The sequence below is a fragment of the Euleptes europaea genome, chromosome 2 (genome assembly GCF_029931775.1).
Source record: "Euleptes europaea isolate rEulEur1 chromosome 2, rEulEur1.hap1, whole genome shotgun sequence".
NCBI classification, from domain to species: domain Eukaryota; kingdom Metazoa; phylum Chordata; class Lepidosauria; order Squamata; family Sphaerodactylidae; genus Euleptes; species Euleptes europaea.
This window is the reverse complement of record NC_079313.1, coordinates 44,149,659-44,175,156: the sequence shown is the minus strand read 5'-3', so window position 1 is coordinate 44,175,156 and position 25,498 is coordinate 44,149,659. Positions and strand designations below refer to the sequence as shown.

Genomic DNA, 25,498 nt, shown 5'->3' with positions numbered 1-25,498 from the left:
CAGGGTTGGATATTCAATAAACAATGCAATAGGTTTTTGGATTGCAGAATACTGAAACCAAGCTTAAGCCATTTAAACACAACACGTATGTTGCAGAAATTACGTAGTAGGAGCGTACTTACAGCAACTGATAGTACATGCTATACACAGTAGTATAGTCTACAGCCCCAATAAATTGGGGAGTACTTTGATTCCCTATAAGCAGTGGCTCATATTTGCTTGAGTTCTACTGTCTGTACAACATAGACCAACATCTTAAGGTTGCCAGCCTCCATGTGGTGGCTGGAGATCTCCTGGGATTACAACTGATCTCCAGTGCATCTGGAGAAAATGGCTGCTTTGGAAGGTGGACTGTATGGCATTATACCCCATTGAAGTCCCTCCCCACCTCAAACACCACTCTCCTCACACTCCACCCCCAAAATCTTTAGATATTGCCCAGCTCAGAGCTGGCAACCCCAAATGCCTTGGACATGCTATTTTAAAAGGAGCGCCAGGAAGAAGGAGAAGGACAGTCAGTTAGCAAGTGGCTACTCCCTCAGTGGCGCCCAAGGCAATAAGCCATCCCCATAATAACCAGACACTGGATAGGGGAAGACACAGAGGCCTGCCTGTAGAAGAGTTTTCCCCAGCTGGGATATTTTCAGCAGGAAACCAGCCCGAGAAGAAGAAACTAAGAAGCAATTCTCCCTTCCCTGTAACTGCAGGTTCAGTGGCCATATTTAGTTGTTAAAGAATTGCTTAAAAGAGAGCCTGAAAATACATGTGATGTGGTGTTCTACCCTAAAGGAAAGGAGTTGTTTTGGGATGCTTTCTCCTATCTGTCTAAAATCTGTCAAGTAGGATTCCTCTGAGGGATATGATCCCTGACAATTTCATCTTAGTTTAATGAATGGGAAAAGTTACAGCCAGGAATGTTTCCCATTGAAACAAATGGAAACAAAAATAAATGGAATAATTAAACTTTTAATTGCACCAAGTCAAGTTTTTAAAAGAAAGAAAATTAAAAAGATTTGTACACATCCTTAATACTTGACCACCAGGCACCAAACTTCTTTTCAGCCATATTCCCAATCTGCCCAATCTGCCCATATATTTTTAATACAACACATCATTATCCTACAGTCTGATTCACGAGGAGTGTTCTCACCAATGAAAGTACACTCTAGTAAATGTACTGGTTTTTCCTGTGTTTTTCCCCTTAGCTGTGAACTTCAAGGAGGTTAATGAAGAAAACAAGCGAGAAGTCTTAAGTGAAATATTCTCTTCTATTGATACACTAGCATTTACCTTTGGAAACATGTAAGTATTAAAGATTTAGCAGTGCAGTCTGTTTCCTAAAGTAGCTTGGGGAAATTCACCCATTACAAAGTCATTATGTCCCTCACATGTCTACCTGGTCCTGTTGACAAGAATCTGCTGCTTGTCCATCAAGGGCTGAGTCTTGCCTCCTGCTCAGCCCCCCTCCTGCCCTCTCCTGTTCAGCTGCTGCTTTTGTTTTGGTTATATTGTGATTTTTATAATATAATATAATTATATTATTCATTTTTTGTTTTTGTAAGCTGCTTATGTCTTGCTTTGCAGGAGAAACATGAGCGAAAAATAAATAGATAATATATGGTCTGGGAGTTCTGTGCCCAGAACTTAAATACCAGGTGTGTAGTGGCCTGATTTGGAACATGGAGATGGTCCTTTAGCTCCCCCACCCCACCCCCGCTGTTCTCCTGAGAGAACCTTAGACAATTTCAAGGAGCTAGTATTTGCCCCATTGGGGAAATTTAGGGAGTGGTGCATGTTCCCAAAGGAGCAAATAGTAGTACGGTGAGGCCATTTCAGGTTGGGAAAACAGTGCAAGTAAAAGGTAAAGGTAAAGGTAAAGGCCCCCTTTGCAAGCACCGGGTCATTCCTGACCCTTGGGGTGACGTCACGTCCTGACGTTTACTAGGCAGACTTTTGTTTATGGGGTGGTTTGCCAGTGCCTTCCCCAGTCATGTTCCCTTTACCCCCAGCAAGCTGGGTCCTCATTTTACCGACCTCGGAAGGATGCAAGGCTGAGTCAACCTTGAGTCGGCTACCAGAAACCAACTTCCGTCGGGATCGAACTCAGGTCGTGAACAGAGCTTGGACTGCAGTACTGCAGCTTACCACTCTGCGCCACGGGGCTCTTGAACAGTGCAAGAGAAAAGCTTAAATCCCAATGAACTACAGTTGTGATCTGGATCAGGCTTGTGCATGCCTGGGAATTACATTGAGAGCACTGAACTCCAAGACCATGTCTGTCAACAGGGCAAATGGGGCAGGAGTGGTGTTTCTGATTATGGGGCACTGGGCAGAAGTCAAAAATGGGTCCCTAGAATCATTGAGTGTGGTGGGCAGCATGATACATCCCCCCTGTAACTGGGTGCTGTTAGACATGATACCCCAACCTGGGTATCATGTCTTGCTTGGAAGAAAGGGGAGGAGGAGCTTCAGCCTTCCCTTCTGAGCCAAAATGGCCACATGGGGCCTTATTTACCATAGAAAATAGGGCCCCTCATAGCCATTTTGGCTTAGGAAAATGGCATGGGGGGGGCTGAAGCTCCCCCTCCCTTTGCTGTCAAGCAAAACCAGGCCCTGGAGAATTTAGGGGCGTTAGTGTTCTTACAAAATGGGCGAAAACGCACGGTCGCTTTATCCTCCTTTAATCCCTGTTTCAACCAGGATCGAACGCATGCGTTTCGCCGAACGTGCGTTCAATCCTGGCTAAAACAGGGATTAAAGGAGGATAAAGCGACTGTGCGTTTTCGCCCAATGTCTCCCTGTAGTTTCGTTCAGGGAATGCTGACTCGTAGCAGATGATCCCTTGAGATCCTCAGGAATGGTAGCAGCAAGGACTTTATGATGATTGGAGGGACTCCCACCTCCCTACAGCTGATTGCTGCCCCTGACTCCAAAGCCTCTGGAGTTGCAGGGAGTGGCTTAACTCAGGCAGGGTGGCAACCAGCTATAAGGGGGTGGGGGAAATCCTCTGACATACATTAAGCTGCCCAGAAGCCACTGCAGCTTGTAGCTTCAGGGTAGTAGTTGGGGCAGCTGGCTACATGACGGTTAGGGAGCCCACACCACAGCCTGCCACCACCACCCCTGCATGTGAGACAGTTACTTCAGACTGCTCTTGACAATGGGAGGAAGTGAGGCTTTTGTCTCTCCTGTACACCATTATGACCACACGACTCATCCCTATCTCATCTCCACTGTTCATTGGTCCGTGTTACTCTCCCCTCCCAATTCTTTGTGTCTTTTGGTCCAGCCCTTACTGAACTGTTCCTCTGTGATTATTTCTTTGCTACTTTCTGATCTTTGAAACTAAGTCATGTCTGTTCCCATTTTCTGTAGCAGTTTAGTCTCTCAGTTTTTCTTCTGCAAGGGGGCTTGTTCAGTCAGTGTTAAGGAAAACATGCTCTTCACTTCTGAGGCATCTTTGTCCCAATAGTTTTACAATAATAGTTCTACAAAGTGTATAGAAGGGAGGTAAAACTCTTTTACAGGTTTATAGTTAACTATAGTTTATAGTTAATTTCTGATCTGTGAGTATGTTAGACCTTGCTGTGTAACAAGGCAATATATGAGGGTGTTTTTTTTTTCTGGTTCTCATGGCAGAGTTTCAGACTTCCTTATGGGAGATGTAGACAATGGGTCAGCATTGGGCCTTCCTGTATCTCGACAGAGTCAGGTAGGATGGATATGTTCTTAAAATTTAAGATGAAAAGATGTTTTAATAAAGGTTGCTGTAGCAAATGGCATAATTTTCTTCTTCCCTAAAGGTTGCTGACAAAATGAAAATATTTAAAATCTAGCTGTTGCAGAGAAAATTTGAAATCATAGTTGTGAAATTGATTTCCACCTAGCAAACAGCAAAATGCACTAAGACTGTATGGATTTCAGTAGAAATGTAGCCGTTATTGGATTGTAGTTTCTTTATTGTGGTAATTAATTTTGATAATATGTAACCTATACTTACCCACCGTTTGATAGCAACGGTCCCTTGTTTTTCCTCCTCCGTTCTCTTTCATCTAAGAAAATTACTTGAGTAAAGAAGCAGCAGCTGAGGACCATGGGAGGTTTGGATCTGCCAATCAGGGAAGGAGTTTCCTAAAGCCACCATGCTTTATTTTTAATGTGTTGGAAATATGTGTGCTACACTTAAGATGGACAGCAGGGAACAAATGTGTGTTGACTCAAGAATAGAATGAGATGTCTTGTTCAAGGGACAATATGAAATTACTGCGAAATATCACAAATTTCATGATGGTCTTTCAAGGCTTCCCCCTTTGCTGATGGCCAAACAATTTCAGATGGAGAAGAGCAGATTTATAAAGCAGCATTTGTATTTGGTGTTGGTTGCCAAAACCTTCCTGACCAATCTTTTAATAGCTGTTTTTAGGTCTTTGTATATACTTTAACTCTGTTTTAAAGGGACTTGGTTTTGATGGTTATAAAATGTGATTTGATCATGTATGTTTTTACTTGTTAGCCTTGGTGGCCTTTGTAAGGGGAGAAAGGCAGGATATAAATTTTGTAAATGAATAAAATAAATAAAAACAGAAATGGGATGTATAACAATAAATTATATCAATGTTGCTGTATCCAGGGCTGGTCCTCCCATTAGGCGAACTAGGCGGTCACCTAGGGCGCAGACCTCAGAGGGGCGCAAAACTGGCCTGAGGGGCACAGTTTTAAACAGATTCGTTTCTTGGAAAAAATACAACTGACAATTTATATATTTTTATTTTAAGATAAGTACCACAACAGTGCTATGGAATATAATTAATTATAATGTGTTGTAAAAAGTTTTGTGCTTTTATTTTTCTATAAGACATCTGTTTTTGAAAATTGGTTAGCAATGGGGGGGAAGGCACAAGTAGTTAGCCTTGCCTAGGGCGCAAAAATGACTGGCACGGACTCTGGCTGTATCTCTTCAGTTGCTTCTGTATTTAACATTGTACTTGGGTCAGGAGTAAAAGTAGAGCAGGCATCTTAGAAAATGATCAGGAGTTTTGCACCTTGTGTAAAATTTGGAATATCTGCTTGAGGCATTTCTGTTTCTGCCCCAGGTGCTTGTTTTATGTGCATGTTTTGCTATATTTAAAATATTTACAATCCACCTTGCAAAATGGAAGTTCTAGAGACAGTTCACAGCAGTTAAAATACAGTAAAAGTATAGTTACAGTAAAAACTAGTCATTCTCAGATATGCAAAATAATGATAAAACAGCAGTTAAGAGTATTAAAACAACAGGTAAAAGTGGAAGCAGTAAAACTAATGTAGCCTTTGACCAAGAAAGACAAAATTCTTTGTCATCTGGCACCTGATTATTTACTTTAACATCCTGCATTTCCCCTGATGGGGACCTAAAGGGGCTTCCCTTCTCTCCTCCATTTTATACTCATAATAATCCTGTGATGTAGGTCTGGTTGAATGTATGACTGGCCCATGGTCACCCAATAAGCTTCCATCACAGATTGGGGAATCAAACCTGGGTCTCTAACCAACACTAACCAGTGCACCACACTGTCTGTCAAAAGCACTGACTCAAAACCATAGCCACTGGCAACTAGATTCAGGGAGGTAATCCAGTGGGAATCTAGTCTCTAGTGACTAGGCATTTTGCCACCAGAGATATGTCCTGTTCATTGTGTCCCCAACAATGACTTTAACAAGGAAGTGGGCACTACTAAAGGCCTCTTAATCTTGGAAAGATTAGGATTTTAAGGTGAGAGCTTGTACATTGAATTGTGCTTGGACATGAATTGATTGCCTTTGAAGTTCCTGCAAAATTGACCACGTGTTCCCGAAGAACTATTGCCAATTAGTAGTCTCGCGGTTGAATGCTGACATTTCCAAACAGTGCACATACAGTAGAGCACGCTGTAGTCGTATAATTTGATGTGATCAGAGTAGAATGCTGCTGAACAACTGCCACAGTTGTATTAAGGTTCATTTTCAAATGGCACAAAGTTAACCTGAGAGGATTTTCAAGGATCTTTTATGTGCATACCATGGGCAAGAGGCTTAGGTTTAGGTCTTGCCATTAATGCTGCTGCAGGGGAGGAATGTAGAGTTGCTCATCTAGTGTTACAAATGGTACATCATTGGTGTATATGGTAATATGCCTCTTGGCAAATGATCCATCGTTTATGGACACAATTGGGAAGGAACAGCTCAATGGTGCTTCTTTTTTAGTTATGTCCAATCATAGACAGAAAGACACTGCTTCCGTATAGATAATTTTCTTTTTGGGGAGCATCCACACAGTGTCATGTTCCTTTTGAGCACAACTTGTGAGGCTCCTGGAGCTCAAAGGAAAACCTCTTTGATCCAGATCAAAGGAGAAAGTGTGAGGTGGCTGCACCCGTGTGAACACCAAACTAGTAGAGCTCTGCTCCACATTCTCCCCCCCTTCCAGTTCAGACATGGTTATTATTTCATATCTGAGTCATGGGGCAGCTTTGCTCTATGATTCATCTGGAAAGTAACAGAAAGGGAGGGGTTGCTTGGTATCGGGGAGCGCATGTGATTGTAGCACTGGTGCTTTTGGACTGCTGTGATGGATCAAAAGATGGACGGTTTGTGTGTGGCGGCCAAGTGGTGCAGGGGCTGCGCTTGTGGATGCTATTCCCGCCATCTCCCACTCTGCTGTTACTTCCACAGAATGTCTCTGGCGTACGCTCTTGTACCTGTATTTTGTGCAGTGTTGCTTCATAGACTCTGCAGCATGATAGTACTGACCTCTTGTTGTCTGATACTACATCAATTCAGTTAAATGTGTAAATATCTTAACTTCCCATGTAGTGGTGAAGAATGATGATAGACTCTTCTTCACCATGCAGCATAGCATGTTTAGGGTGTCCTGTAGGCAGTATTGTTCAGAATAATAGATAGCAATAGAAGTTGACATTCGCATGACCCCCTCTGATCACACAAGTTTTGTGGTACTTTTTTTAAAAAAGGTACAGTACTACAAAGCTTCAATCCGTGAACAGAAGCAAAAATGGCTTGAATATACATACCATCAGCAAAAAAAAAAGCCTCTATTGTAGCTTTTTCAGAGTGCTGAAGGTGATATCACCTATCCCCAGTCAAAGGCAGCTTTCTTGAGAACCGATGGAGGGAGTAGCTAATCAGTTCTTGTAGGCTATCCGGGCTGTGTGACCGTGGTCTTGGTATTTCCTTTCCTGACGTTTCGCCAGCAGCTGTGGCAGGATCTTCAGAGGAGTAACACTGAAGGACAGTGTCTCTCAGAGTAGCTAATCCTTTTACAAATTGCCATGTTTAGAGCTTCCCTGATTGGTGGTGAGTGTGGGTGAGTGGTGATAAAAATCCATAATGTGCTTAACTCATGACAGAATAGGGCACTCTGTGTGAACTGGATTTTATGTATTTATTTTATATAGGATGTTTCTAGGCCACTTTCCCATTAATTGGATGCTTAAAGTGGCTCATACAAAAAAAAAATTAATGACCAATTAATCCACTGGATTTTATTAAGTATAACTAATGTGCATTTGACACAGAGCACACCTTTCACTCAAGAATGCCTTCTGTTTTGGGAATATCAGTATATTGTCAAGAAAAATGCAATACGTCCAATTAAATGCTTCTGTAGTGATTGCTGTATGGAATTCGGTCGCTCAGGCGCTGCAGGTAGCTGTTGGATATTGTTTGCAATATTCATGATGATAATAGCTTCACTCCAGTGCATCAATTTCCAAATCTTTTAAAGCTCTTTTTTTGCTTTGTCTTCATTCACTCTCCAGTTCTATGTAATGCTGAACATCTGTTCTTAAATGTGGTGAATACTAGCAAGGTTGCTTATGTATACTTTACTACTTCGGTGAAGTTTTTTGGTCCAGTTTTTTAGGCTACCAGTCTCCTTTCGCACCATGATATATCTTGACTTCTTACGAAATGAGGGCAAATGATAAAGATATGTTTGGGAGATTTTGTCATTGAAAAACTTTCAGAAGTATTGTGCATAGTCTCTGTGTTTAGGTTCATGGCTTGTTTATGCAGGGGGGGTTACTTTTTTTTGGTTCTTTTTATGACTCTGTTCCATCAAAACTTTAAAAGGCTGTTTGAATATGTTAAAACACATACAATGGTTACATTAGATCTGAAATGGCCTGGCCAACTCAACTATCATAGATTTAAGAAGGGTTTGAAGGTATTAGGCGTTTATACATCCCAGATCATCCTCCTGCATGTCAGTATGACAGATTCATATAAAATCATGTCTGTCTGTCTGTGTGTCTGTCATGGGCTACTTTTGTTTAGTCATATGTATATTTAACTAATACTAACAGGTTGTTTTGTTGTGTACCAGTCTTTTGAAAATCTTTCTATGGATTCCGGAGGATCACTGCATGAAAGAGATGACATTCAAGGGACAGGTAAGCACGATAGATTTTACATTTTGTGTAACACTTGAGGCGTGTAGGGATTAATGCAGATAAAATGTAAAAACAGCTACAAAATTACCATGTTTGTGTTAGCCATACTATTTGAGAGGAGAAATTACTGTTTCAGTATAGTGAATTACGGATTGGAGTCAGTCCCATTTGAATCACAGGAAACTTGTAAAGGTTTTGGAGTGTTAGAATGAATATCATCCATTCAAACATTTTCTGTTAGGAAGCTTTATGCTGGTCATGTATTGTTAAGCAACAATTGTATGATCCTTTAACCTGTTCTAAAACTCCTGTCACTTCTCTTTAATGTCAATTGGCATTAGAGAGAATCTCAGGATCAATGCTACTTTAATCTTCACAGTTGGCTATTATTGTCTTTCCTGTTGCTGTGTGGTCATGTCTAAAATTCACATTTTTGCACTTGATACTTTATTTTCAGGCCATTTTAGAGGTGAAGATGTTGATCGCATTCTCTTAAGAAATGATAATGGAATTGAATCGGTTCTGTCCTATGCTAAAGCATGGTCAAAGTATACGAAGGACATAGTTGCATGGGTAGAAAAAAAGCTTAACTTGGGTGAGTGGCTCTTTCTGGCACCTAATGAGCTTTGTCATGATGGAATTAAATCTGTTGTCAGGGGTGTGCTACAGACTGTCAGTAATGTGATTTCTAAATTAGCTGTTCACTGAAATGAATGGAACCGTTGCTTGTTTCCTGTGTCTGAGAGACTGTGATAAAATAGTGTCTGTCTTAAATGAGGACTAGAGAGGAGTTTATTTGCTTTCACTCTTTTCATACTCACTAAGTGAAACTTTTCCCCCAACAGAAATGGAGTGTACTAAAGGCTTGGCAAAAATGGCTGAAGCAACTAAGGCTATTATTGGACCCCAGGTGAGTAGTCAAAGAATGAGAAATACATTAAAAGTATGTATACATAAACATTATTTTAGCTGAAATTTGAATTTACATGGGATCAAGCTCCTTCACTGTTTTCTTACTCATAACTATTTAGTAATTAGATGCTGCTGAGTCTTATTTGGCTTATTTAACATTTTGATAAGTCGTATTAACACAAAGTAAAAGGAATCTTGGTAGAAACTGCTAGTTTTGAGTCTTGTTTGATAATATTTTGGGGGTCGGTTAACCAAAGTAATTACATAATGTACGTTCTAAGTATGTTTATTAATGAAGGTTGTTTGAGAATATATAGTAATCTCGCAGAAATTTTGGAATGTGTCTGTTTAAAGCTCCTTTACACTTTAAAACTGGGGAAAATTTCAGCAGAATATTTCCAAAATCTAGACTGATGTTCTTCTAATCCAGAATCTGTATTACTTGTATGTTTTTGATTATAGGATTACATGCCATTTCAAGCAATATTCATAAATGCATTTCAAAATGATATAGAGAACAGTCAGCTTTGGCAACAAACAGCAGCAGCTCTCCAAGCTAACAGATTTGTTCAGGTAACTTTCTTCTTCGTAGAAATGTTTCTGGATGCTCACAGAGGGGGTGTGTGTAGATATTTAGCTATTGATACTTTCTTGCACAGTCACTGGATTTCTGTTTTATGTAGCCACTCCTTGGAAGAAAAAATGAACTGGATAAACAAAGGAAGGAGATCAAGGAGCTTTGGCAACGAGAACAAAAGAAAATGGTTGGTATCTTTGCTTATTACACATTGCATCTTGTGATCAGAAATTCTAAGCTGCCATGTAAACTTGCTTGAAGAGAATGCATGTCAAGTATTAGGTACGGGTTTCTTCTTTTGTTATTGTTATTTTTGTTTATAACAAACTCTACTTACCCTTCAGCTCCCCCCCTTTCATGGCAGGAATTTGCCCTGCTTCTCCCTCTTTCCTGTAAGTAAATTTGATGCTTTAAGTTGAAATTGTATTGCAAAATAAAATGGGGAAGGAGCTAGAGCAACACAACAATGGCGTATTAATGTTCTATGTAACTGTGAAAGGTGTGAAATGTTCTATGTAACTGTAAAGATATTTTCTTATGCAATGAACAGCAAGAACTGGAATCCACAGTGAGAAAAGCAAGGCTGTTATACATTCAGCGGCAAGATGAATATGAAAAGGCAAAATTATCTACTGCTCGTGCTGAGGAGGAGCATCTGATCTCCAATGGGGGCATTGTTAAAGATGCCAGCAAACTAGAGAAAAAACGGAAGCTGGAAGAAGAAGCTCTCCAAAAAGTAAGGAATCCTCTTCAGGAATGACTGCAGTGAAGACAATCTTGCTTTAGTTCTTTAAAAGATCTAAGCGTACATAGGTCATGTTGGCTTGTACATGTTACCTGAATTATATTCCTTAAACCTTTTCAATGGGCTTCTAGATTTAGGGGTTAGGCTACTTGAGTAGGAAATTCTACCATCATCACTTACCTACTACATGCTCACTTTCTTGTAGGCTGAAGAAGCCAATGAACATTTCAAAGCCAGTGTGGCAGAAATTGAAGAAAAGCGAAGTGATCTAGAAAATCTCAAAAGTGATGTCTTAACACAGCTGCGGGAACTTGTGTATCAGTGTGACTTAACACTTAAAGCTGTAAGAATGGGTATTTTACTGTGTCCTAGATGTCATGGCAAACTATGATTAGTGCTGAAATAGAAAGTAAGAGCAAAACAACATGCAATAGAGGTGATGAGAGGAAAATGGGTGGATTCTCAAGTAGAGCTGGATATAGGCACAATAACTCCTGGCTACGTCTCCCGTTTTCTGATTGCATCATTCATGGCAATTGAAAACTGAAGGGAGAGCATTAGCAACTAGAGCTGGATCCTGACATAAAAGAAATTTTTGCTACTTCTTTGTCAGTAGAGGTGCAGCATTCTTCAGTTCTTTTGACATATAAAGGCTTCTTGTCTTGCAGCAATCTTCAGATAACATTTGGTATTCACATTTGCACCATAGCACCAGATTCATTGCATTTTCTTTTATGTATGATGTCTGTATGCAGTGCTTATTTTTCACCAGCATAGGAAGGGGGGTGACGTTCACCAATTCCCTCTCCTACTGCAAAACCCTGTATCCTGCCCAGCACTGTTACCCCGGGAAGCTTTTCAGCAGGCACAGAGAGAGGAGACAGAAGTTCTGTTCCACAAATTGAGCTCCACTTGCCATTCAGTATATACAGTCTATTAAGTACTATTGAATGAATCCCTTCAGATTACTTTATTTTAGCTGTAAAATATTAATGTATTTATGAATTAATAATGTCAAGGTATGTAAGAGAGGCAATGCAGCTTTGAAGTTTTGGGTCTTATTTAATTTTGACTTAAAGATTCTTTGCATTGCTTGGTAATCCTGGACTTTGGAAATAGTCATAGCAGAAGGTAGCTGTAATTCTGAAACATCACTAGAACCTAACTGATTTATTGTGAACCACTCCACAATTTTAAAATACATTCTGGTTAGGAAAGTGGTTTGGCTGCATTACCTTCTAAATAATAGAACATCAAGGCTTCAAGTTCTTACAATATTACATTTATTTAGGTACTTTTATCCTAGAGAGCCAGTGTGGTGTATCTGGAGAACTGGGTTTGATTCCCCACTTCTCCAGATGAAGCTTGCTGGGTGACCATGGGCCAGTCCCAGTTCTCTCCAAGCATCATTCTGAATCCCAGCCCAAGTGATGTTGCTGCTTTTGGAGTCTCTGCAGTCAGAGCTGGTTGGAAATCCAGGGGGTGGGCTTTGGGGCAGCCCCCGAAGGTGGAGCACAAGGAGAGGAGAGATTCACCTCCAGCAGCTGCAAAGGAAGGAGAGCCGAGACCAAGGCTGAGAGTGCATAGAGGGTCCCTTCTTGGCAACGATCAGCACAGCTGAAGGTCTCAGTTCTCTCAGAACTCTCTCAGTCCACGTGGAGGCAGGCAGTGGCAAACCACCTCTGAACTTCTCTTGCCTTGAAAACACTTCAGGGTTGCCATAAGTCAACTGTGACTTGATGGCGCACACACATACTTTTAGCCTGCTTTTCTCCCTACTGGGGGCTCAAAAGAGCTAACAAAGAAATAAAAACATATAATTTAGACGAAGAAAAAATACAACACAACTTCTTCTATTGGTCTTGGATCCAGTGACATGACTCTCTCAGGTTCCCTGGCTCTGACTAGGCTTATATGCCTTCAATAGAGAAAGGAAGCAATAGCATAGCTTTAATTTCAGCTTGCAGTAGTGGCCCCAAGATTTTTCCCCATCCCCCCTTTTCAAGGTCTAGTGTGCAAAGTCCACAAGATTCATCTTCTTACGTAGACTTTCAAACTTGTCACCAGGTAAGGGCTTGGTGAACACATCAGCAATCATTTCTTCTGTACGACAGTACTGCAACTCAACAAGCCAGTCTTCACACATACCATATTTTTCCATGTATAAGACGCCCCCATGTATAAGACGACCCCTATTTTTTTGAACCCTAAACTAAGAAATCAGGGATCGTCTTGTACATGGGGACATCTTATACATGAAAAAATACGGGCGGGGAAGAGAGCGGGGCCCATTGGAAGGCCGGACACTGGCTGGCCAGGGTGACCGGGCTCTTCCCCGCCTGCTCTCTTCCCCACCTGTCAGCTGACAGGTGGGGAAGAGACTGGTTGCCCTGGCCAGCCAGCGGCCAGCCTTCAGGTGGTCGCCACTCTCTTCCCCGCCCATATTTTTTCATGTATAAGATGCCCCCATGTACAAGACGACCCCTGATTTCTTAATTTTGGGTTCAAAAAAATAGGGGGCATCTTATACATGGGGGCGTCTTATACATGGAAAAATATGGTATGTGTGAAGACTGGCTTGTTGAGTTGCAGTAGTGTTGTACAGAAGAAATGATTGCTGATGTGTTCACCAAGCCCTTACCTGACAGGCAGGGAAGAGAGCAGTGGGGAAGAGCCCAGTTGTCCTGGCCGGCTGGCCTTCAGGTGGTCGCCTCTCTCTTTCCCACCTGTCAGCTAACAGGTGGGGAAGAGAGCAGTGGGGAAGAGCCTGGTCATCCTGGCCGGGCGGTGGCCGACCTTCTGATGGGCCTCACTCTCTTCCCTGCCTGTATTTCTCCATGTATAAGATGACTCCCAATTTTTTACTAAAACTTTAAAGAAAAAAACATCGTCTTATACACAGAAAAATATGGTATTTCTCACAAGATGATACTTCACATCCATATGCTTGGTTTTGGAGTTTATCTTCTCCGTCTGTGCAAGCTTTATTCATCCTTGGTTGTCTTCAGAAAGTTGTATGGGTTTGGGTTCATCTATCTCAAAGTCCTGCATCAGTTGCAGTATCCACTTCAGCTGTTTGCATGCTTCTGCTGCAGATGCATACTCAGCTTTAGTTGATGACAACAGCTATGCTTTCTTGCTTCCTGCCACTCCAACCGACTGCTCCACTGCCATAAAAGAACAGGTACCCACTGGTTGACTTTCTGTCTCTTGTATCTCCTGCTCAGTCTGTGTCCATGTACCCCACTAGTTTGGGATTCTCACTTTTTGGCAACTTCAGCTTCACATGAGTGGTGCCACGAAGATATCTGGCAAGTCTCTTGATTGCATTCTAGTCTCTTGTGTTCGGTGACTGTCTTCCTGCACAACATCCCCACAGCATCTGTTATGACAGAACGTGTCAGTGTGCATATGTATAGCAATTTCCCAACTGCCTCTCTGTAGTGCTTTTTGTCAGGTAGAAGTTCACTGCTTCCTTCCCGATTCAAGTAATTTGATTCCATAGGAGTTCTGACTGGTTTAGCATCTTTCATATTTATAAAGTCCAGGAAATCCAAGATTCTGTTTTTGGTTAAGAAGATAGCTCCCATCGTCTTCCCTTTCTATTTGTATTCCAAAATAGTAGTGTATGTTTCCCAGTTGTTTCACTTTCACTTCTTCATTCAAATGTTGAACAATTTCATCACAGTCCTCTTTGCTTGCATAACATAGGATCAGGTCATCCACATAAGTCAAGATGTAGGTCCATTTGTTATCTCTGCACTGTGAGTTTAAGCAAGGTTCTGCTTTGCCTTGTTCAAATCCTTCTTTGGTAAACATTTGATGAAGTTTCTCATTCTAGCATCTAGCAGCTTTTCTCCATCTTTCTGCTTCTCTGGCAGGCATTTTTGCAATGTTCTCCCATGTGCAGGGCTCTTGGACTACTGCTGCCTTTGCGAGATAAGCTAATTTCAAAGGTGGTATTCCTTTATTTGATCTGGCTGAGTGTCTCACAAACGATTCTTCAGCCCCTTATGGCTGAACAGACTATGTAGACACTTCTTGTATGCTGTCTGAGGTACTCTTCTGCAGGAGCTTCAAGTGTGCTGTCCATGGTGCTCAGATAGACTGCATCTGGCTGCCCTGCTTGATTTTGCTCTGCTGAAGTACATTCTCTGCAATCTGCTTTCTCTCTTTCATCAAAGTAGACCACATTGCAGATTTTCCTTGTTTCTGTCTATGGGTCAAGGATTATGTATCCTTTGCATCCTACTGCATATCCTACAAAAATCCCTTCTTCAAATCGAAGATCTATTTTCAATTGCTTCTGCTTTGGGATGTAGCTGAATACCTTTGATCCAAAAACTCTTAAATGATTCACACTGAGTTTATACCCATACCACTGTTCATAAGGTGTGCTACTTGTGCCTTTGGTAGGTAATCTGTTTTGCAGGTAAGTTGCAGTATTAATAGCTTCTCCCCAGTATTTTTCTGGTAATTGTGCGTCTGGCCATTTCAGTCAAGGACCTATTCTTTCTTTCAGCAAGACCATTGATCTCTGATGTTTTATTTCACATTCTGTCTAACATAGTTTCATTTCATTTCCCATATACTCTCCTCCATTATCCGTACATAGGGCCATTGGCATTCGCTGGAACCTGTTGCTGACCAAAACTATGTAACTTTTAAGCTTGTCAAATACTTGACTTTTGTCTCTTAGAAAGTAAGTCACAGTATATCTTGAAAAATCATCTGTAAAAGTCAGCAAATATCTGCTTCCTAACGGGGTTTGTGTCTTAAAAGGTCCACAGACATCGCTGTGTGTCAGTTCCAGGAGATGCTGTGTTCTTCCACTGCTTTGAGTCTTTGAAAAACTCTGTCTGACACCTTCTGCCTTAACACAGATCTCACACTTCTCTGCCTGGGGGCATTCAGTGGTTTGCATATGCTTAGTTAAACTATGGCTTTCAAGTTGTTTTATTGCATTAAAGCCTCTATGACAGAATCTCATGTGCCACTGATTCAAGCAGTTTCTGTGATCACATCTCTTAACAAGATTGGCTTTCTGGACATATGCATCAAGCTAATATAATCCATCCTTGGGCGATCATCTCTTGCGTGATCACCTCTGCCCCTTCTTTAATAAGGCATTTCTCCCCAAACATGGTGATCATTCCCTTGTCTGTTAGGGCACTTATTGAAATGAAATTGTTTACAAGTGTAGGTACATAAAGGCAATTTGTTATGCAAATTTCTCTCACATATCCGTCTGGTAAGAGCCAATTAATGGTAACATCTCTAGCCCCTATTGTTTCTTTGGGCTGATCATTAGCCACATACATTGTCTCCCTTCTACTTTCATCCAAAGTGACAAATAAGCTTTTATCGCCATATAAATGATCTGTGCAGCCGCTGTTAATAATCCACATATTTGATTGTATTCCTTCTGGTTTTAATATGAAACATTTCTTTGATAGAGTCTCTTTGCGGTCCAACATGGCTAAGGCTATTTGCAGCTGGGGAGGGTCCTATGTGGCATTTATGACCCTTTGTTCGATAAGGCAAATGGCGACTATGCCCTCCTGCTGGTTCTCAACCAGTACTGCTGCCTTTCTCTCTGTGTCTGCATTCACTTGCAAAGTGACTAATTTTGCCACAGGCATGGCATATCACTTCCCTTTTATCCTGGCTATCAAGGCTTTTAAATTACTTGAGTTCTAAAGAAATTCTCTCCTAATATGTTCTTCTTTCAACTCTTTTAAAACATCTGCTAAAATCAAGTTTTATCTACTCTGTATTAGAGTAACCAAATTTTCATAACTCTTAGGAAGTGAAATGAACAACATCAATATCACACATTCATCATCAGCTGGCTTTTCCGCAGTCTTAATCTCGTCAACCAAAGTCATCATGCTATTCAAATGCTTCTTTAGTTCTCCCCGCTCTGGCATTCACAAAGTAAACAACTTGTACTTAAGAAACATTAGTGTTCTGTCTGATTTCTTCCCCAACAGTTTCTGTAATTCATCCCACATTTCCCTGGCTGTCTGAAGGTCTGCTATGTTCATAAGCAATTCATCAGAAACAGATGAGATTATGTAACCCTTTGCCTGATCACTTTGTTAATCCCATTTTACCTGCTGGGCTTGCTCTGTGGGTCAGTCTGAAGAAATGGTGCTCCACAATTTCTCCTGCTGTAATAAGCCTCACATTCAGATTTGCCAGGTTCCATAATTCTTCTCTGTTAAAGGTTTGAAGCGATGACACAGATCTCCTTGGGAGGTAGCCATCTTAATTCCTTTGTCTTTGTCCGCTAGCTATGCTGAGCCTTGGGGCAAACTTTTCTTTTAATCAGTTTAACTGAGTCTGGGCCCATAACCTTTCCTGGCAGAGTATGCTAAGTACACAGGGAGGGATTAGACTCACTGATCAAAGATAGTTGCCTTTATTGAGGGAACTACATTTTAGGATAGGAAAGCTGAGAGACAGAGCCTCTAGCTGTCTCTCTAGCTAAGGAGGGTAGAGTTACTTCCGAGAAGGAGGAAATTGTCCCCTAAGAATATTGGTCTAAGGACAGACAAAAGGTATGAAAAAGGGTGGAAAGGTCTCTAACCTTACAGCCCTAACTAGCTGTCCATTTGCCTGCCCCTGCCAGGTTTCTTTCTCAGTTCCTTTGCACACTAGACATTGCAACTCTTCCAGCAATCCTACTGTTTTTAAGCTCTCAAATATCTTGAAATGCATACTTTCATGACAGAAGTAGGGATCATTTCAACTGACTTCCCTCTCCATTACAGCCCCTTGTGCCCCATGGAATTTTGTCCATGAGGCTCTCCGGCATTAGTTTTTCAGAGGCGGCAAGGTGAAGGCAGGGAAGATCATGAGCAGTTTTCAGTAAAACCTGACCCTGTTTCCATAATTTTTGTAGTAACTTTGGCATGTATAGTCTCACTCTTCAACTGATGCTTTCACAAAATACCACCAAAATACAGACATTCAAAATTCACAGTTCTTTCCTTCCTTAGCAACATTTCCATAGAGAGTTTCTCAAAGAGATACCTCTTCCATAGGGTTGCTTTTCTTTTAAAAAGTGTCAAATTACATGGAGTGTGGATTAAGAATTAAGCCATTTATAACACAACAGATCTTTAAATACAGTGGGTTAAATTCATGATAATTTGTTTCTGGAACTATCTGCTGTGAACCATTTCTCATGAGTATTAGAGCTGGGGAGAACATTATTAAATAAGCATATCATCTGTTTCTTAAATTTGCCTGTCTTTCTTCCACACAGGCAACAGTTAATCTGTTCCAGATGCAACATGCCCAATTTGTGTCTGTTCCAGTTAACTGCCAGTCTCTCTGTGAGAGTGCCAAGCTGTACGACCCAGGACAGAAGTACTCTGAGTTTGTGAAGAATTTGCCAAAAGATGATGTCCCCATTGAATCGGGTTCCTTTGAAACTCAGAGCTCCCAGGTTGGAGGGTGAGAGCTCAGATGTCTTCTTTGCTCATTTGGCAGTAAATTTGAGCAAAATGCTAGAGGAATGTAGATAGAAAATAATAATTCCGTGAACTTGTCATTTTAATAAATCAGGCATTGTTCAGCTGCTTGTGAGATGCCTGCTAAATGGTGGAAAATGAATGGAAATAGGTCCTAAAGACAGGTGGACCTTATATAATAAAAGTAGAGTAGCCAAATCTCTGGCTGGTTATCTCAGATCAATATTAAACTTTATCTCTACATCTCTTAGCCACTTCTCTCTCTGTCCATTCTCTCCCTGGGTCTCTTTCTGTCTCAGACATTTGTCTATTGTTTTTTCCTAGAACTTGCTCTCTTCATTTTCCTAGTTCTTGTTTTGTTGATCCCTGTGATGCTATATTCTTCTCTCCCACCCACCACACTTCATTAAATCTGGGCATAATGCTTCAGATATTGCCAAAAACTGCAAACCATATGAGTATTTTCATCTATAACAGTGGTTCTTAACCTTTTTTGGGTCTCCGACCCCTTTGGGAATCTGATGAAAGCTATGGACCCCCTCCTCAGAAAAATGCACATAAACAAATGCACACAAAATTCACCATGACCCAATGTAAACATTGTCAGATGTCTATAATCATAATAGCAGGGTACATTTTCTTCCATTCTTGTCAACAGGAAACATGATAGTGATGATGTCTGTCTGTTACCTGACCATGTACAGTAGCATTCCAAGCCATACTACTAGGGTTGCCAGCTCCGGGTTGGGAAATACCTGGAGATTTTGGGGGCGGAGCCTGAGGAGGGCAGGGTTTGGATAGGGGAAGGCGTTCAATGCCATAGAGTCCAATTGCCAAAGCAGCCATTTTCTCCAGGTGAACTGATCTCTATCGGCTCGTGATCAGTTGTAATAGTGGGAGATCTCCAGACACCACCTGGAGGCTGGCAACCCTACACACTACACTTGTTTGGAGTGAAACAATATATACAGGTCCATGGACTGCAGGTGAAGAGAACTTTTGGTCTACAATGTGAAAGCCAGTTGGTAGGTAGACAGTACTCTAAAAGGGTAGAGAGAATGATAGCTGTGTTTCAGTTTTTGCCTGGTGTTACTCATGCAAATAAGTGTGAGAAGAGGGAGAGGATAGTCTTCTGATATCACAAAAGTTTGAGTAGGCAGACATCCATGTTATAATTTCTGTTTTGTAGGTCAATGGTGGTCAGTCCTTGGTGGTCCACTTTCCTTCCCTCTAACCTTCCCAGTGTAAGTTCAGTAAGCTGTGAAGTGTGTGCCTAAGGTCCCATAGAGTTGAATGGGTCTGAGGCTTAGGATGTAGCCTTCAGTCCAAGAATATAAAGCTTGAAGAGAAGCGCAAAATGTAACTTCCGTTTTAGCTGAAAACCTTGCAGTTCACATTGTCTAAGAAATGCTTTCTCTCTTCTGAAGGATTTTCAGTAAACGATCAAACCATGCACGTGCATCCCAAGGAAATTTATCCCAGTGTTCAGGAGATTTTCCCACTCATGCAGTAGAAGACATTGGAAGCCCATCCTATCGTCGCTCCCAAAAGATTGGAGAAAAAAGATCTTGTAGCAGCACTGATGTCTCTGGTAAGTTTTAAATAGGTTTCCAATTCTCATGGCTGTCTTTGACAGATTACTATCATGCAACAGTATATCAAACTAGATACACATATTGTCTTGTCCCTTAATTCCAGCTGTCTGCATTTGAGCTTTTATTTTTAGCTATTTCAGCAAACTGTCAGAAAAAATAAAAGGGGAATAATTTTGTTTCACCACTGAAAGACAACTTGTTCCAAAAGATGAATGAGTCAGGTGGCAAATGTGAAAAGTTTTTTTTTTCATTTTTTTTTATTTTTCATTGTTAATTAGGTGAACAAAAGGAAAGATACGGAAAGGAAGAAAAAAATTATACAAATATCATTTTGTAAACATATAAGAGCTTTCTGCCCCTCTTTAAAACATAGTACAATATTCTGTATCGTTACCGTCTAAACAAATTAATATTCTTATCTAGGTGGTAGCTTGATTAGGTCGGTCCTTTTGTCTGATAATTTTAATATAATCATGAAAAGCTTTCCATTTCTCATGATTTTGTTCTTGTGTGTTGTCTCTCATATATTCCGTTAGTTGTGCCATGGTTATATATTCTAGTGATTTGTCTATCCATGTTTGTATTTTTGGGATTTTGTCTGTTTTCCAAAGTGATGCCATCACTACTCTCGCTGCCGTCACTAAACATTTTGTTATGTCCTGTTGATCCTTGTCCATTGTATCTGGTGTTTTATTCAAAAGGAAAAGTTTAAGGTCATATTTTATGCTTTGTCCCAGCTAATTGTGCATCATAGCAGAGCTTGGTGTTTAATGTTTTAGCCAACTCATTTGAATGTATTTATGCAGTCACATTTCAACTTTTTAGAAATGGCTGTTTTTATGTGATTAGTTCATGTGACTTGATGTCTTCATACAATAATCTGTAAATTGGGTACTAGTGCACGCTAGCAAGCCATAAGAGAATTTCTAGTGTGAGTCTTCCATAATTTATTTTATGTTTCTGCTGTGATCAGAATATACACCCACAAGAATCTACCTGCTGCATCTCTGCATGACATTCTGCTTTCATTTCCCCCCCTTCCATTCAGTATTGAAATGCAGTAGGTAATTCTGTCGCAAATCTAATTCAGTATCCAGTGCAGCAGAATTATGTGCCTTCACAGGAGGCAAGCCCAAAGTGGTGTTTCAGACTGATAAATATTAAGGTTAGCTAATGCTTAACATATTTGAGACTTGGTATTAAAACTGGAGGCACCCTTCACTTGTAATTCAAAGGAATGGCTTGGATCCAGCAATGTACAAGTGGAAATGCTAGCTCAGTTCCACTTCTGTGACATCTTGTGTAATACCTAGTGCTTTCCTCCCTGTATCTTACAGTGTAAGTGGAAACATAGTTTGGAATATGCTATGTTTTAACTTACTGCAGTAGGCTAGCATGAGATTTTTGTACACTTCCACAAGGACCCTAATGCATAAGGAAATCTTCTGGTAGATCCAAGCCAATGTGCCTTAGCTACCAGAAATTTGGGAAACCCTGCTTTGAATCTGAACAGAATGCTGCAGTCATGAGACATGCTTCCTTTTTTTCTTAAGTTGCAAGGGGACCACCACCATTTAGGACCTGGTCTGTTGGTAACCAAAGTGGAGGAATGTGCAGTGACTCTGAAAGTGCAGGAGGAAGCAGTGAGTCACGATCTGTGGACTCTCCATCTGCAAGTCCAGGTACAGATACCTCTTGATACTAGCCTTTAAACTCGCCTTTAAACTAGCCTTTAAACTTGATACTAGCCTTTAAACATGAATGAAACTTGACAGTGATTACAAGCTGCATCCAGAATCCATTATTGAGAGGTAGTGAATAGTCATATACCTCTTGATACTAGCCTTTAAACATGAATGAAACTTGGCAGTGATTACAAGCTGCATCCAGAATCCATTATTGAGAGGTAGTGAATAGTCAGCCTCTGCAAAAGTCTGAAAATGCCTTCTCTCTTTCATAGGAGACTTTAAAAGGAGGCTTCCTCGAACACCATCTACTGGTACCATGTCATCTGCTGATGATCTTGATGAGAGAGAGCCACCCTCTCCTTCAGACTGTGGTAATGCCGCTAAATTCTAAGATGAACTCATAATCTGTCATACGAAATTTTGTCAGTGCTTGATATATTTGAGTGCCCTTGTTGAATTTTGTCAAGAGGGCAGGCAGATGAGATAACTGGAATGGTGCCTTGTCAGATCAAAGGAAGAGCTTATTGTTAAGCTGAAACTACAGTAGAGACTGAATCTCTTTATCTGGATACAACTATTTTTAATGATTGCAACTGTAATTCCTATGCCATTAAAGGTTGATATATAGATAGACTGGATCTCTTACGTAACTGAGAAAAAAATAAGGCTTAGGTGCTGAGCAGTAATGCTAATGTGCAGCGTCTGTTTACCAAAGTGGAAACCTGTACATTTCTCTTTGGTTCAGGTAATATGTTAGCAGAAAGTGTCAAAGTCCATAATGTGTATAAGCATGAAATTGATGAGTTAGGTAATGATTGAAAAGTTAAGTTTTTCAGAACTAACGTGAGCCATACCAAAGCATTACTAAGTGACGATGGTTTTCTGGCCTGTCTAGGCTACAGTCGGGGTAAAGTTACTTCACCAGGGGGTTCCCATTAGTCTGCTGCTGTAAAAGGCCAGTCAAAAGCCTTTCCCCCTTGCCCTCTGAAGCTGCTCTGGTGGGCACTCATGCTCTCCTGTTCATTTCTCTACTTGCTGTAACAGCATGCTCCCCTGCCTCACTCAAGGGGAACGTTTGGTGCTGTAGCCATCAGCTCCAATGGAGTAGAAGCCCCCATGGTTTATAAGAGAACAGCAGCAGGAAGGGCCCTGGCAAAAGAAGTAGGCTAGTTCAAGGGGGCAGAGCTGGGGGAAACTCCAATTTCCTCAGAAAGAGGGAAGAAGGGCAGGGCAGCCAGGAAAATGAGCAGGGCTATGCCTCTGCCCAGTGGACTCCCATTAAGGCATTTCCAAGGAATCAGCCAAAAGAAAATTATATTTGTGAAGGTCTACAGGCCTACTTCAGATTAAGCCCATTGCACTCAATGGGACTTGCTTCTGAGTAATCATGCACGGGATTGAGGGAAATCATGTGTTGGCCAAGTTGTACAGTGGCTGCCACCGAGCCAAGTTAATCCTCTATCTGGGGGCTTGGTGAGGGAAGGGGACCTGTCCAGGGCTATTTTGTCCTCCCAGTCCACTCTGTCTACAATCAGCCACATGCTCACTCAGATTATAATGTTACTGCAGAGCATGCGAGTTGAGATTTGCAGTGATTCATTTGGAGGCATGTATATGCACTCTTCAAACTTCCATTAAAATATTTTAGCAATACAGGACTTTGCATGTAAATGTTATCATGTGTCACTGAAACATTTTCACTTCTGAACAGAGCTGTATCTAGAAATCAGTGTTGCAAGGTCATTGCATTCAGATCAGAATTCAAAAGGGGCATCTGTTGCCCACTTCAGAATGCAGGTGGGTGACTGCATGATAAATGCTTCTCCATCTGAAAAAATATTCTCCCCCCCCCCAAATATACAAATGGAGGAGAGCTTTCATGTTCTATAAGCAATTAATATTATCACTAGAAAAGTATGAATAGGGAGATACGAATTGGCATGTGTGTGTGAATGGTGCTCCTGTCCGGGGGGAGGGGGGCAGTGAAGCTGTAGTCTCTACATCTACTTCTTGCCCATCTTGCAAGGTTGGCCTATCACAACAGGCAAGGCCTGGTCTGCTGCTTTCATCACCTTACCCCTGTGCATGCCTGCATGTGCAAGCTATAATAAGTATAATAATAGGGAATATAGGTACTAAATATACTGAAGGTAAATAACAAAATAGTAATACCTATAATAAAATATATGTGTGTGTGTATTCAAAACATAAATCACTGTTGGTTTATACAGCTAAGCATTTGTCTTTGTCTCCTGCAAGGGAGGGGAACTGGGTAGTTATTGTGAAGTACGTGAGTAGGAAGCAGTAGTCTCTGCCTTCTCCCTAATCCGCTTGCCTGGCCTGTCTACTGGTAAACTTTGACCCTGCCTATCAAACATGTTTCCAGAGAACGAAATGGCTCACACAAACACAGGGCCTATGGTTACATATAATACTTCCTTCCAAGAACAGTGATCTACGGATAGAAGGTAGAAATGCTAGGCTCAGAAAGACCAGTCAGGATCATCCTGTTTCCTGGGAAGATAACTGTTCTGGTTGAATGATGTCCTTGTCAGTCATATGTCTGCTGAGTCCCTCTCTTTTTGCCTCTTGCTGCTTGGAGAAATGAAACAAGTGTACCACAATAATTATTGAATCTGGATGTTTCCAACAGCTACAAAATGTTAGAAATAATTATGTTTGGATTTAGAGCATTTGCTTTTTTTTACAAATGTGCTGTTCAGGTTGTGAAGAAAAATGTATTTGTCCTGCTATAGCATTTTTTGTAATTTATTAAGGCAGTAATAGCCAAACTTTGTCTTCCAAGGTTTAAATGATCTCGCAACTGAAATGGCCAGTTCACCCGGACCTTTTAGAAACACTCTTCTGTCAAAGGCAGCTCAAACACACAAACTGAGGAAGCTGAGGGCTCCATCTAAATGTAGAGAATGTGACAGTCTGGTGGTATTCCATGGCGCAGAATGTGAGGAGGTAGGAATTCATAAAGGCGTTTTGGCTTTCTTGTTTTGGGAGACTTCATTGCTGCAGTCAGGTATGAAAATAAACAGTAATATGACATACTCTCATTTCCAGCTCCCACTATAAGATGCTTCGGGGAGGGTTTTGTATTGTAAGTACTAAGAAAATGTTGCTTCCGTTAGCCATGCTCTTGATAGCCAAGTAGAATGGTGCTGATTTTCCCTTCCCAATCAGTGTGCCGTCTTTCCTCCTTACCAGTTTGGATGTATTAGGGGCCAGAGAACTCTTCTCTTGAGATTCATCAAGTCAGAGGCCAGACTACACAATGTGGTAGATCTGTTACTACACCTCTGTTTGCTGAGATACATCTATTGGAGCTATCACTTAGACAAAATGAAGTGTTCTGGTCAAATTGGCACCCTCCCTATCTAGGTGGAAAAAGCATTGGATGTACGTTGACCCCAAGTTGGGCATACCTTTGAGAGAGGCCATCTTCATGCATGTTATTTGTCCTCCATTGTGTAGAAGAATTGTGTAGAAGACAACATGCTGTGGGTAATATATGTCCATATTAGATTTCTAAATGAATCAAATACTGTTTCACATCTTACCTGCTTAACTTGTTTCCAGTCTTCACTGGTTAAGAGGTATAAGGTGGACTTTATTCTTTTACTGATGTTTGTGGCCTTGAAAAAGGTTTGACATATCCAGGATTTGACATATCTAGGTTTGAGCATATCCAGGTTCCAACAGGCTTTAACAACTACCTGCCCATTTTGAACACTTTTTCAGGGCAAGCTGATGTGATTGTATCATTAGTAGAAATTATTTCTCTGTGCCCAACTTGAAAATGTTTGGAGTGTGAATTCATTTGTGTTTATGTCCTAGTGTTCTCTTGCCTGTCATAAGAAATGCTTGGAGACTTTAGCTATTCAATGTGGACATAAAAAACTTCATGGAAGACTTCATCTATTTGGAGTAGAGTTCACTCAAGCTGCCAAAAATACTCCTGATGGCATTCCCTTTATCATCAAAAAGTGTACTTCTGAAATTGAAAGCAGAGCCCTGAATGTTAAGGTAAATATTAATTGGCATTACAGAGATTGTACCTTT

General features: G+C 41.0%; 1 protein-coding gene across 1 annotated transcript in view; it reads left to right on the top strand.

Annotated features, from left to right (window-relative positions):
* ARHGAP29 (Rho GTPase activating protein 29) overlaps nt 1-25,498 on the top strand; it is a 64,845-nt gene that overhangs the window by 32,760 nt on the left and 6,587 nt on the right. The window contains exons 3-17 of the mRNA XM_056844309.1: nt 1,206-1,302; nt 3,640-3,712; nt 8,363-8,429; nt 8,887-9,024; nt 9,275-9,339; nt 9,804-9,914; nt 10,025-10,105; nt 10,469-10,654; nt 10,869-11,006; nt 17,937-18,127; nt 19,572-19,735; nt 21,293-21,421; nt 21,700-21,798; nt 24,234-24,397; nt 25,274-25,462. Of these exons, the coding sequence (XP_056700287.1) occupies nt 1,206-1,302; nt 3,640-3,712; nt 8,363-8,429; nt 8,887-9,024; nt 9,275-9,339; nt 9,804-9,914; nt 10,025-10,105; nt 10,469-10,654; nt 10,869-11,006; nt 17,937-18,127; nt 19,572-19,735; nt 21,293-21,421; nt 21,700-21,798; nt 24,234-24,397; nt 25,274-25,462 (1,892 nt within the window). The remainder of the gene's footprint in view (nt 1-1,205; nt 1,303-3,639; nt 3,713-8,362; nt 8,430-8,886; nt 9,025-9,274; nt 9,340-9,803; nt 9,915-10,024; nt 10,106-10,468; nt 10,655-10,868; nt 11,007-17,936; nt 18,128-19,571; nt 19,736-21,292; nt 21,422-21,699; nt 21,799-24,233; nt 24,398-25,273; nt 25,463-25,498) is intronic.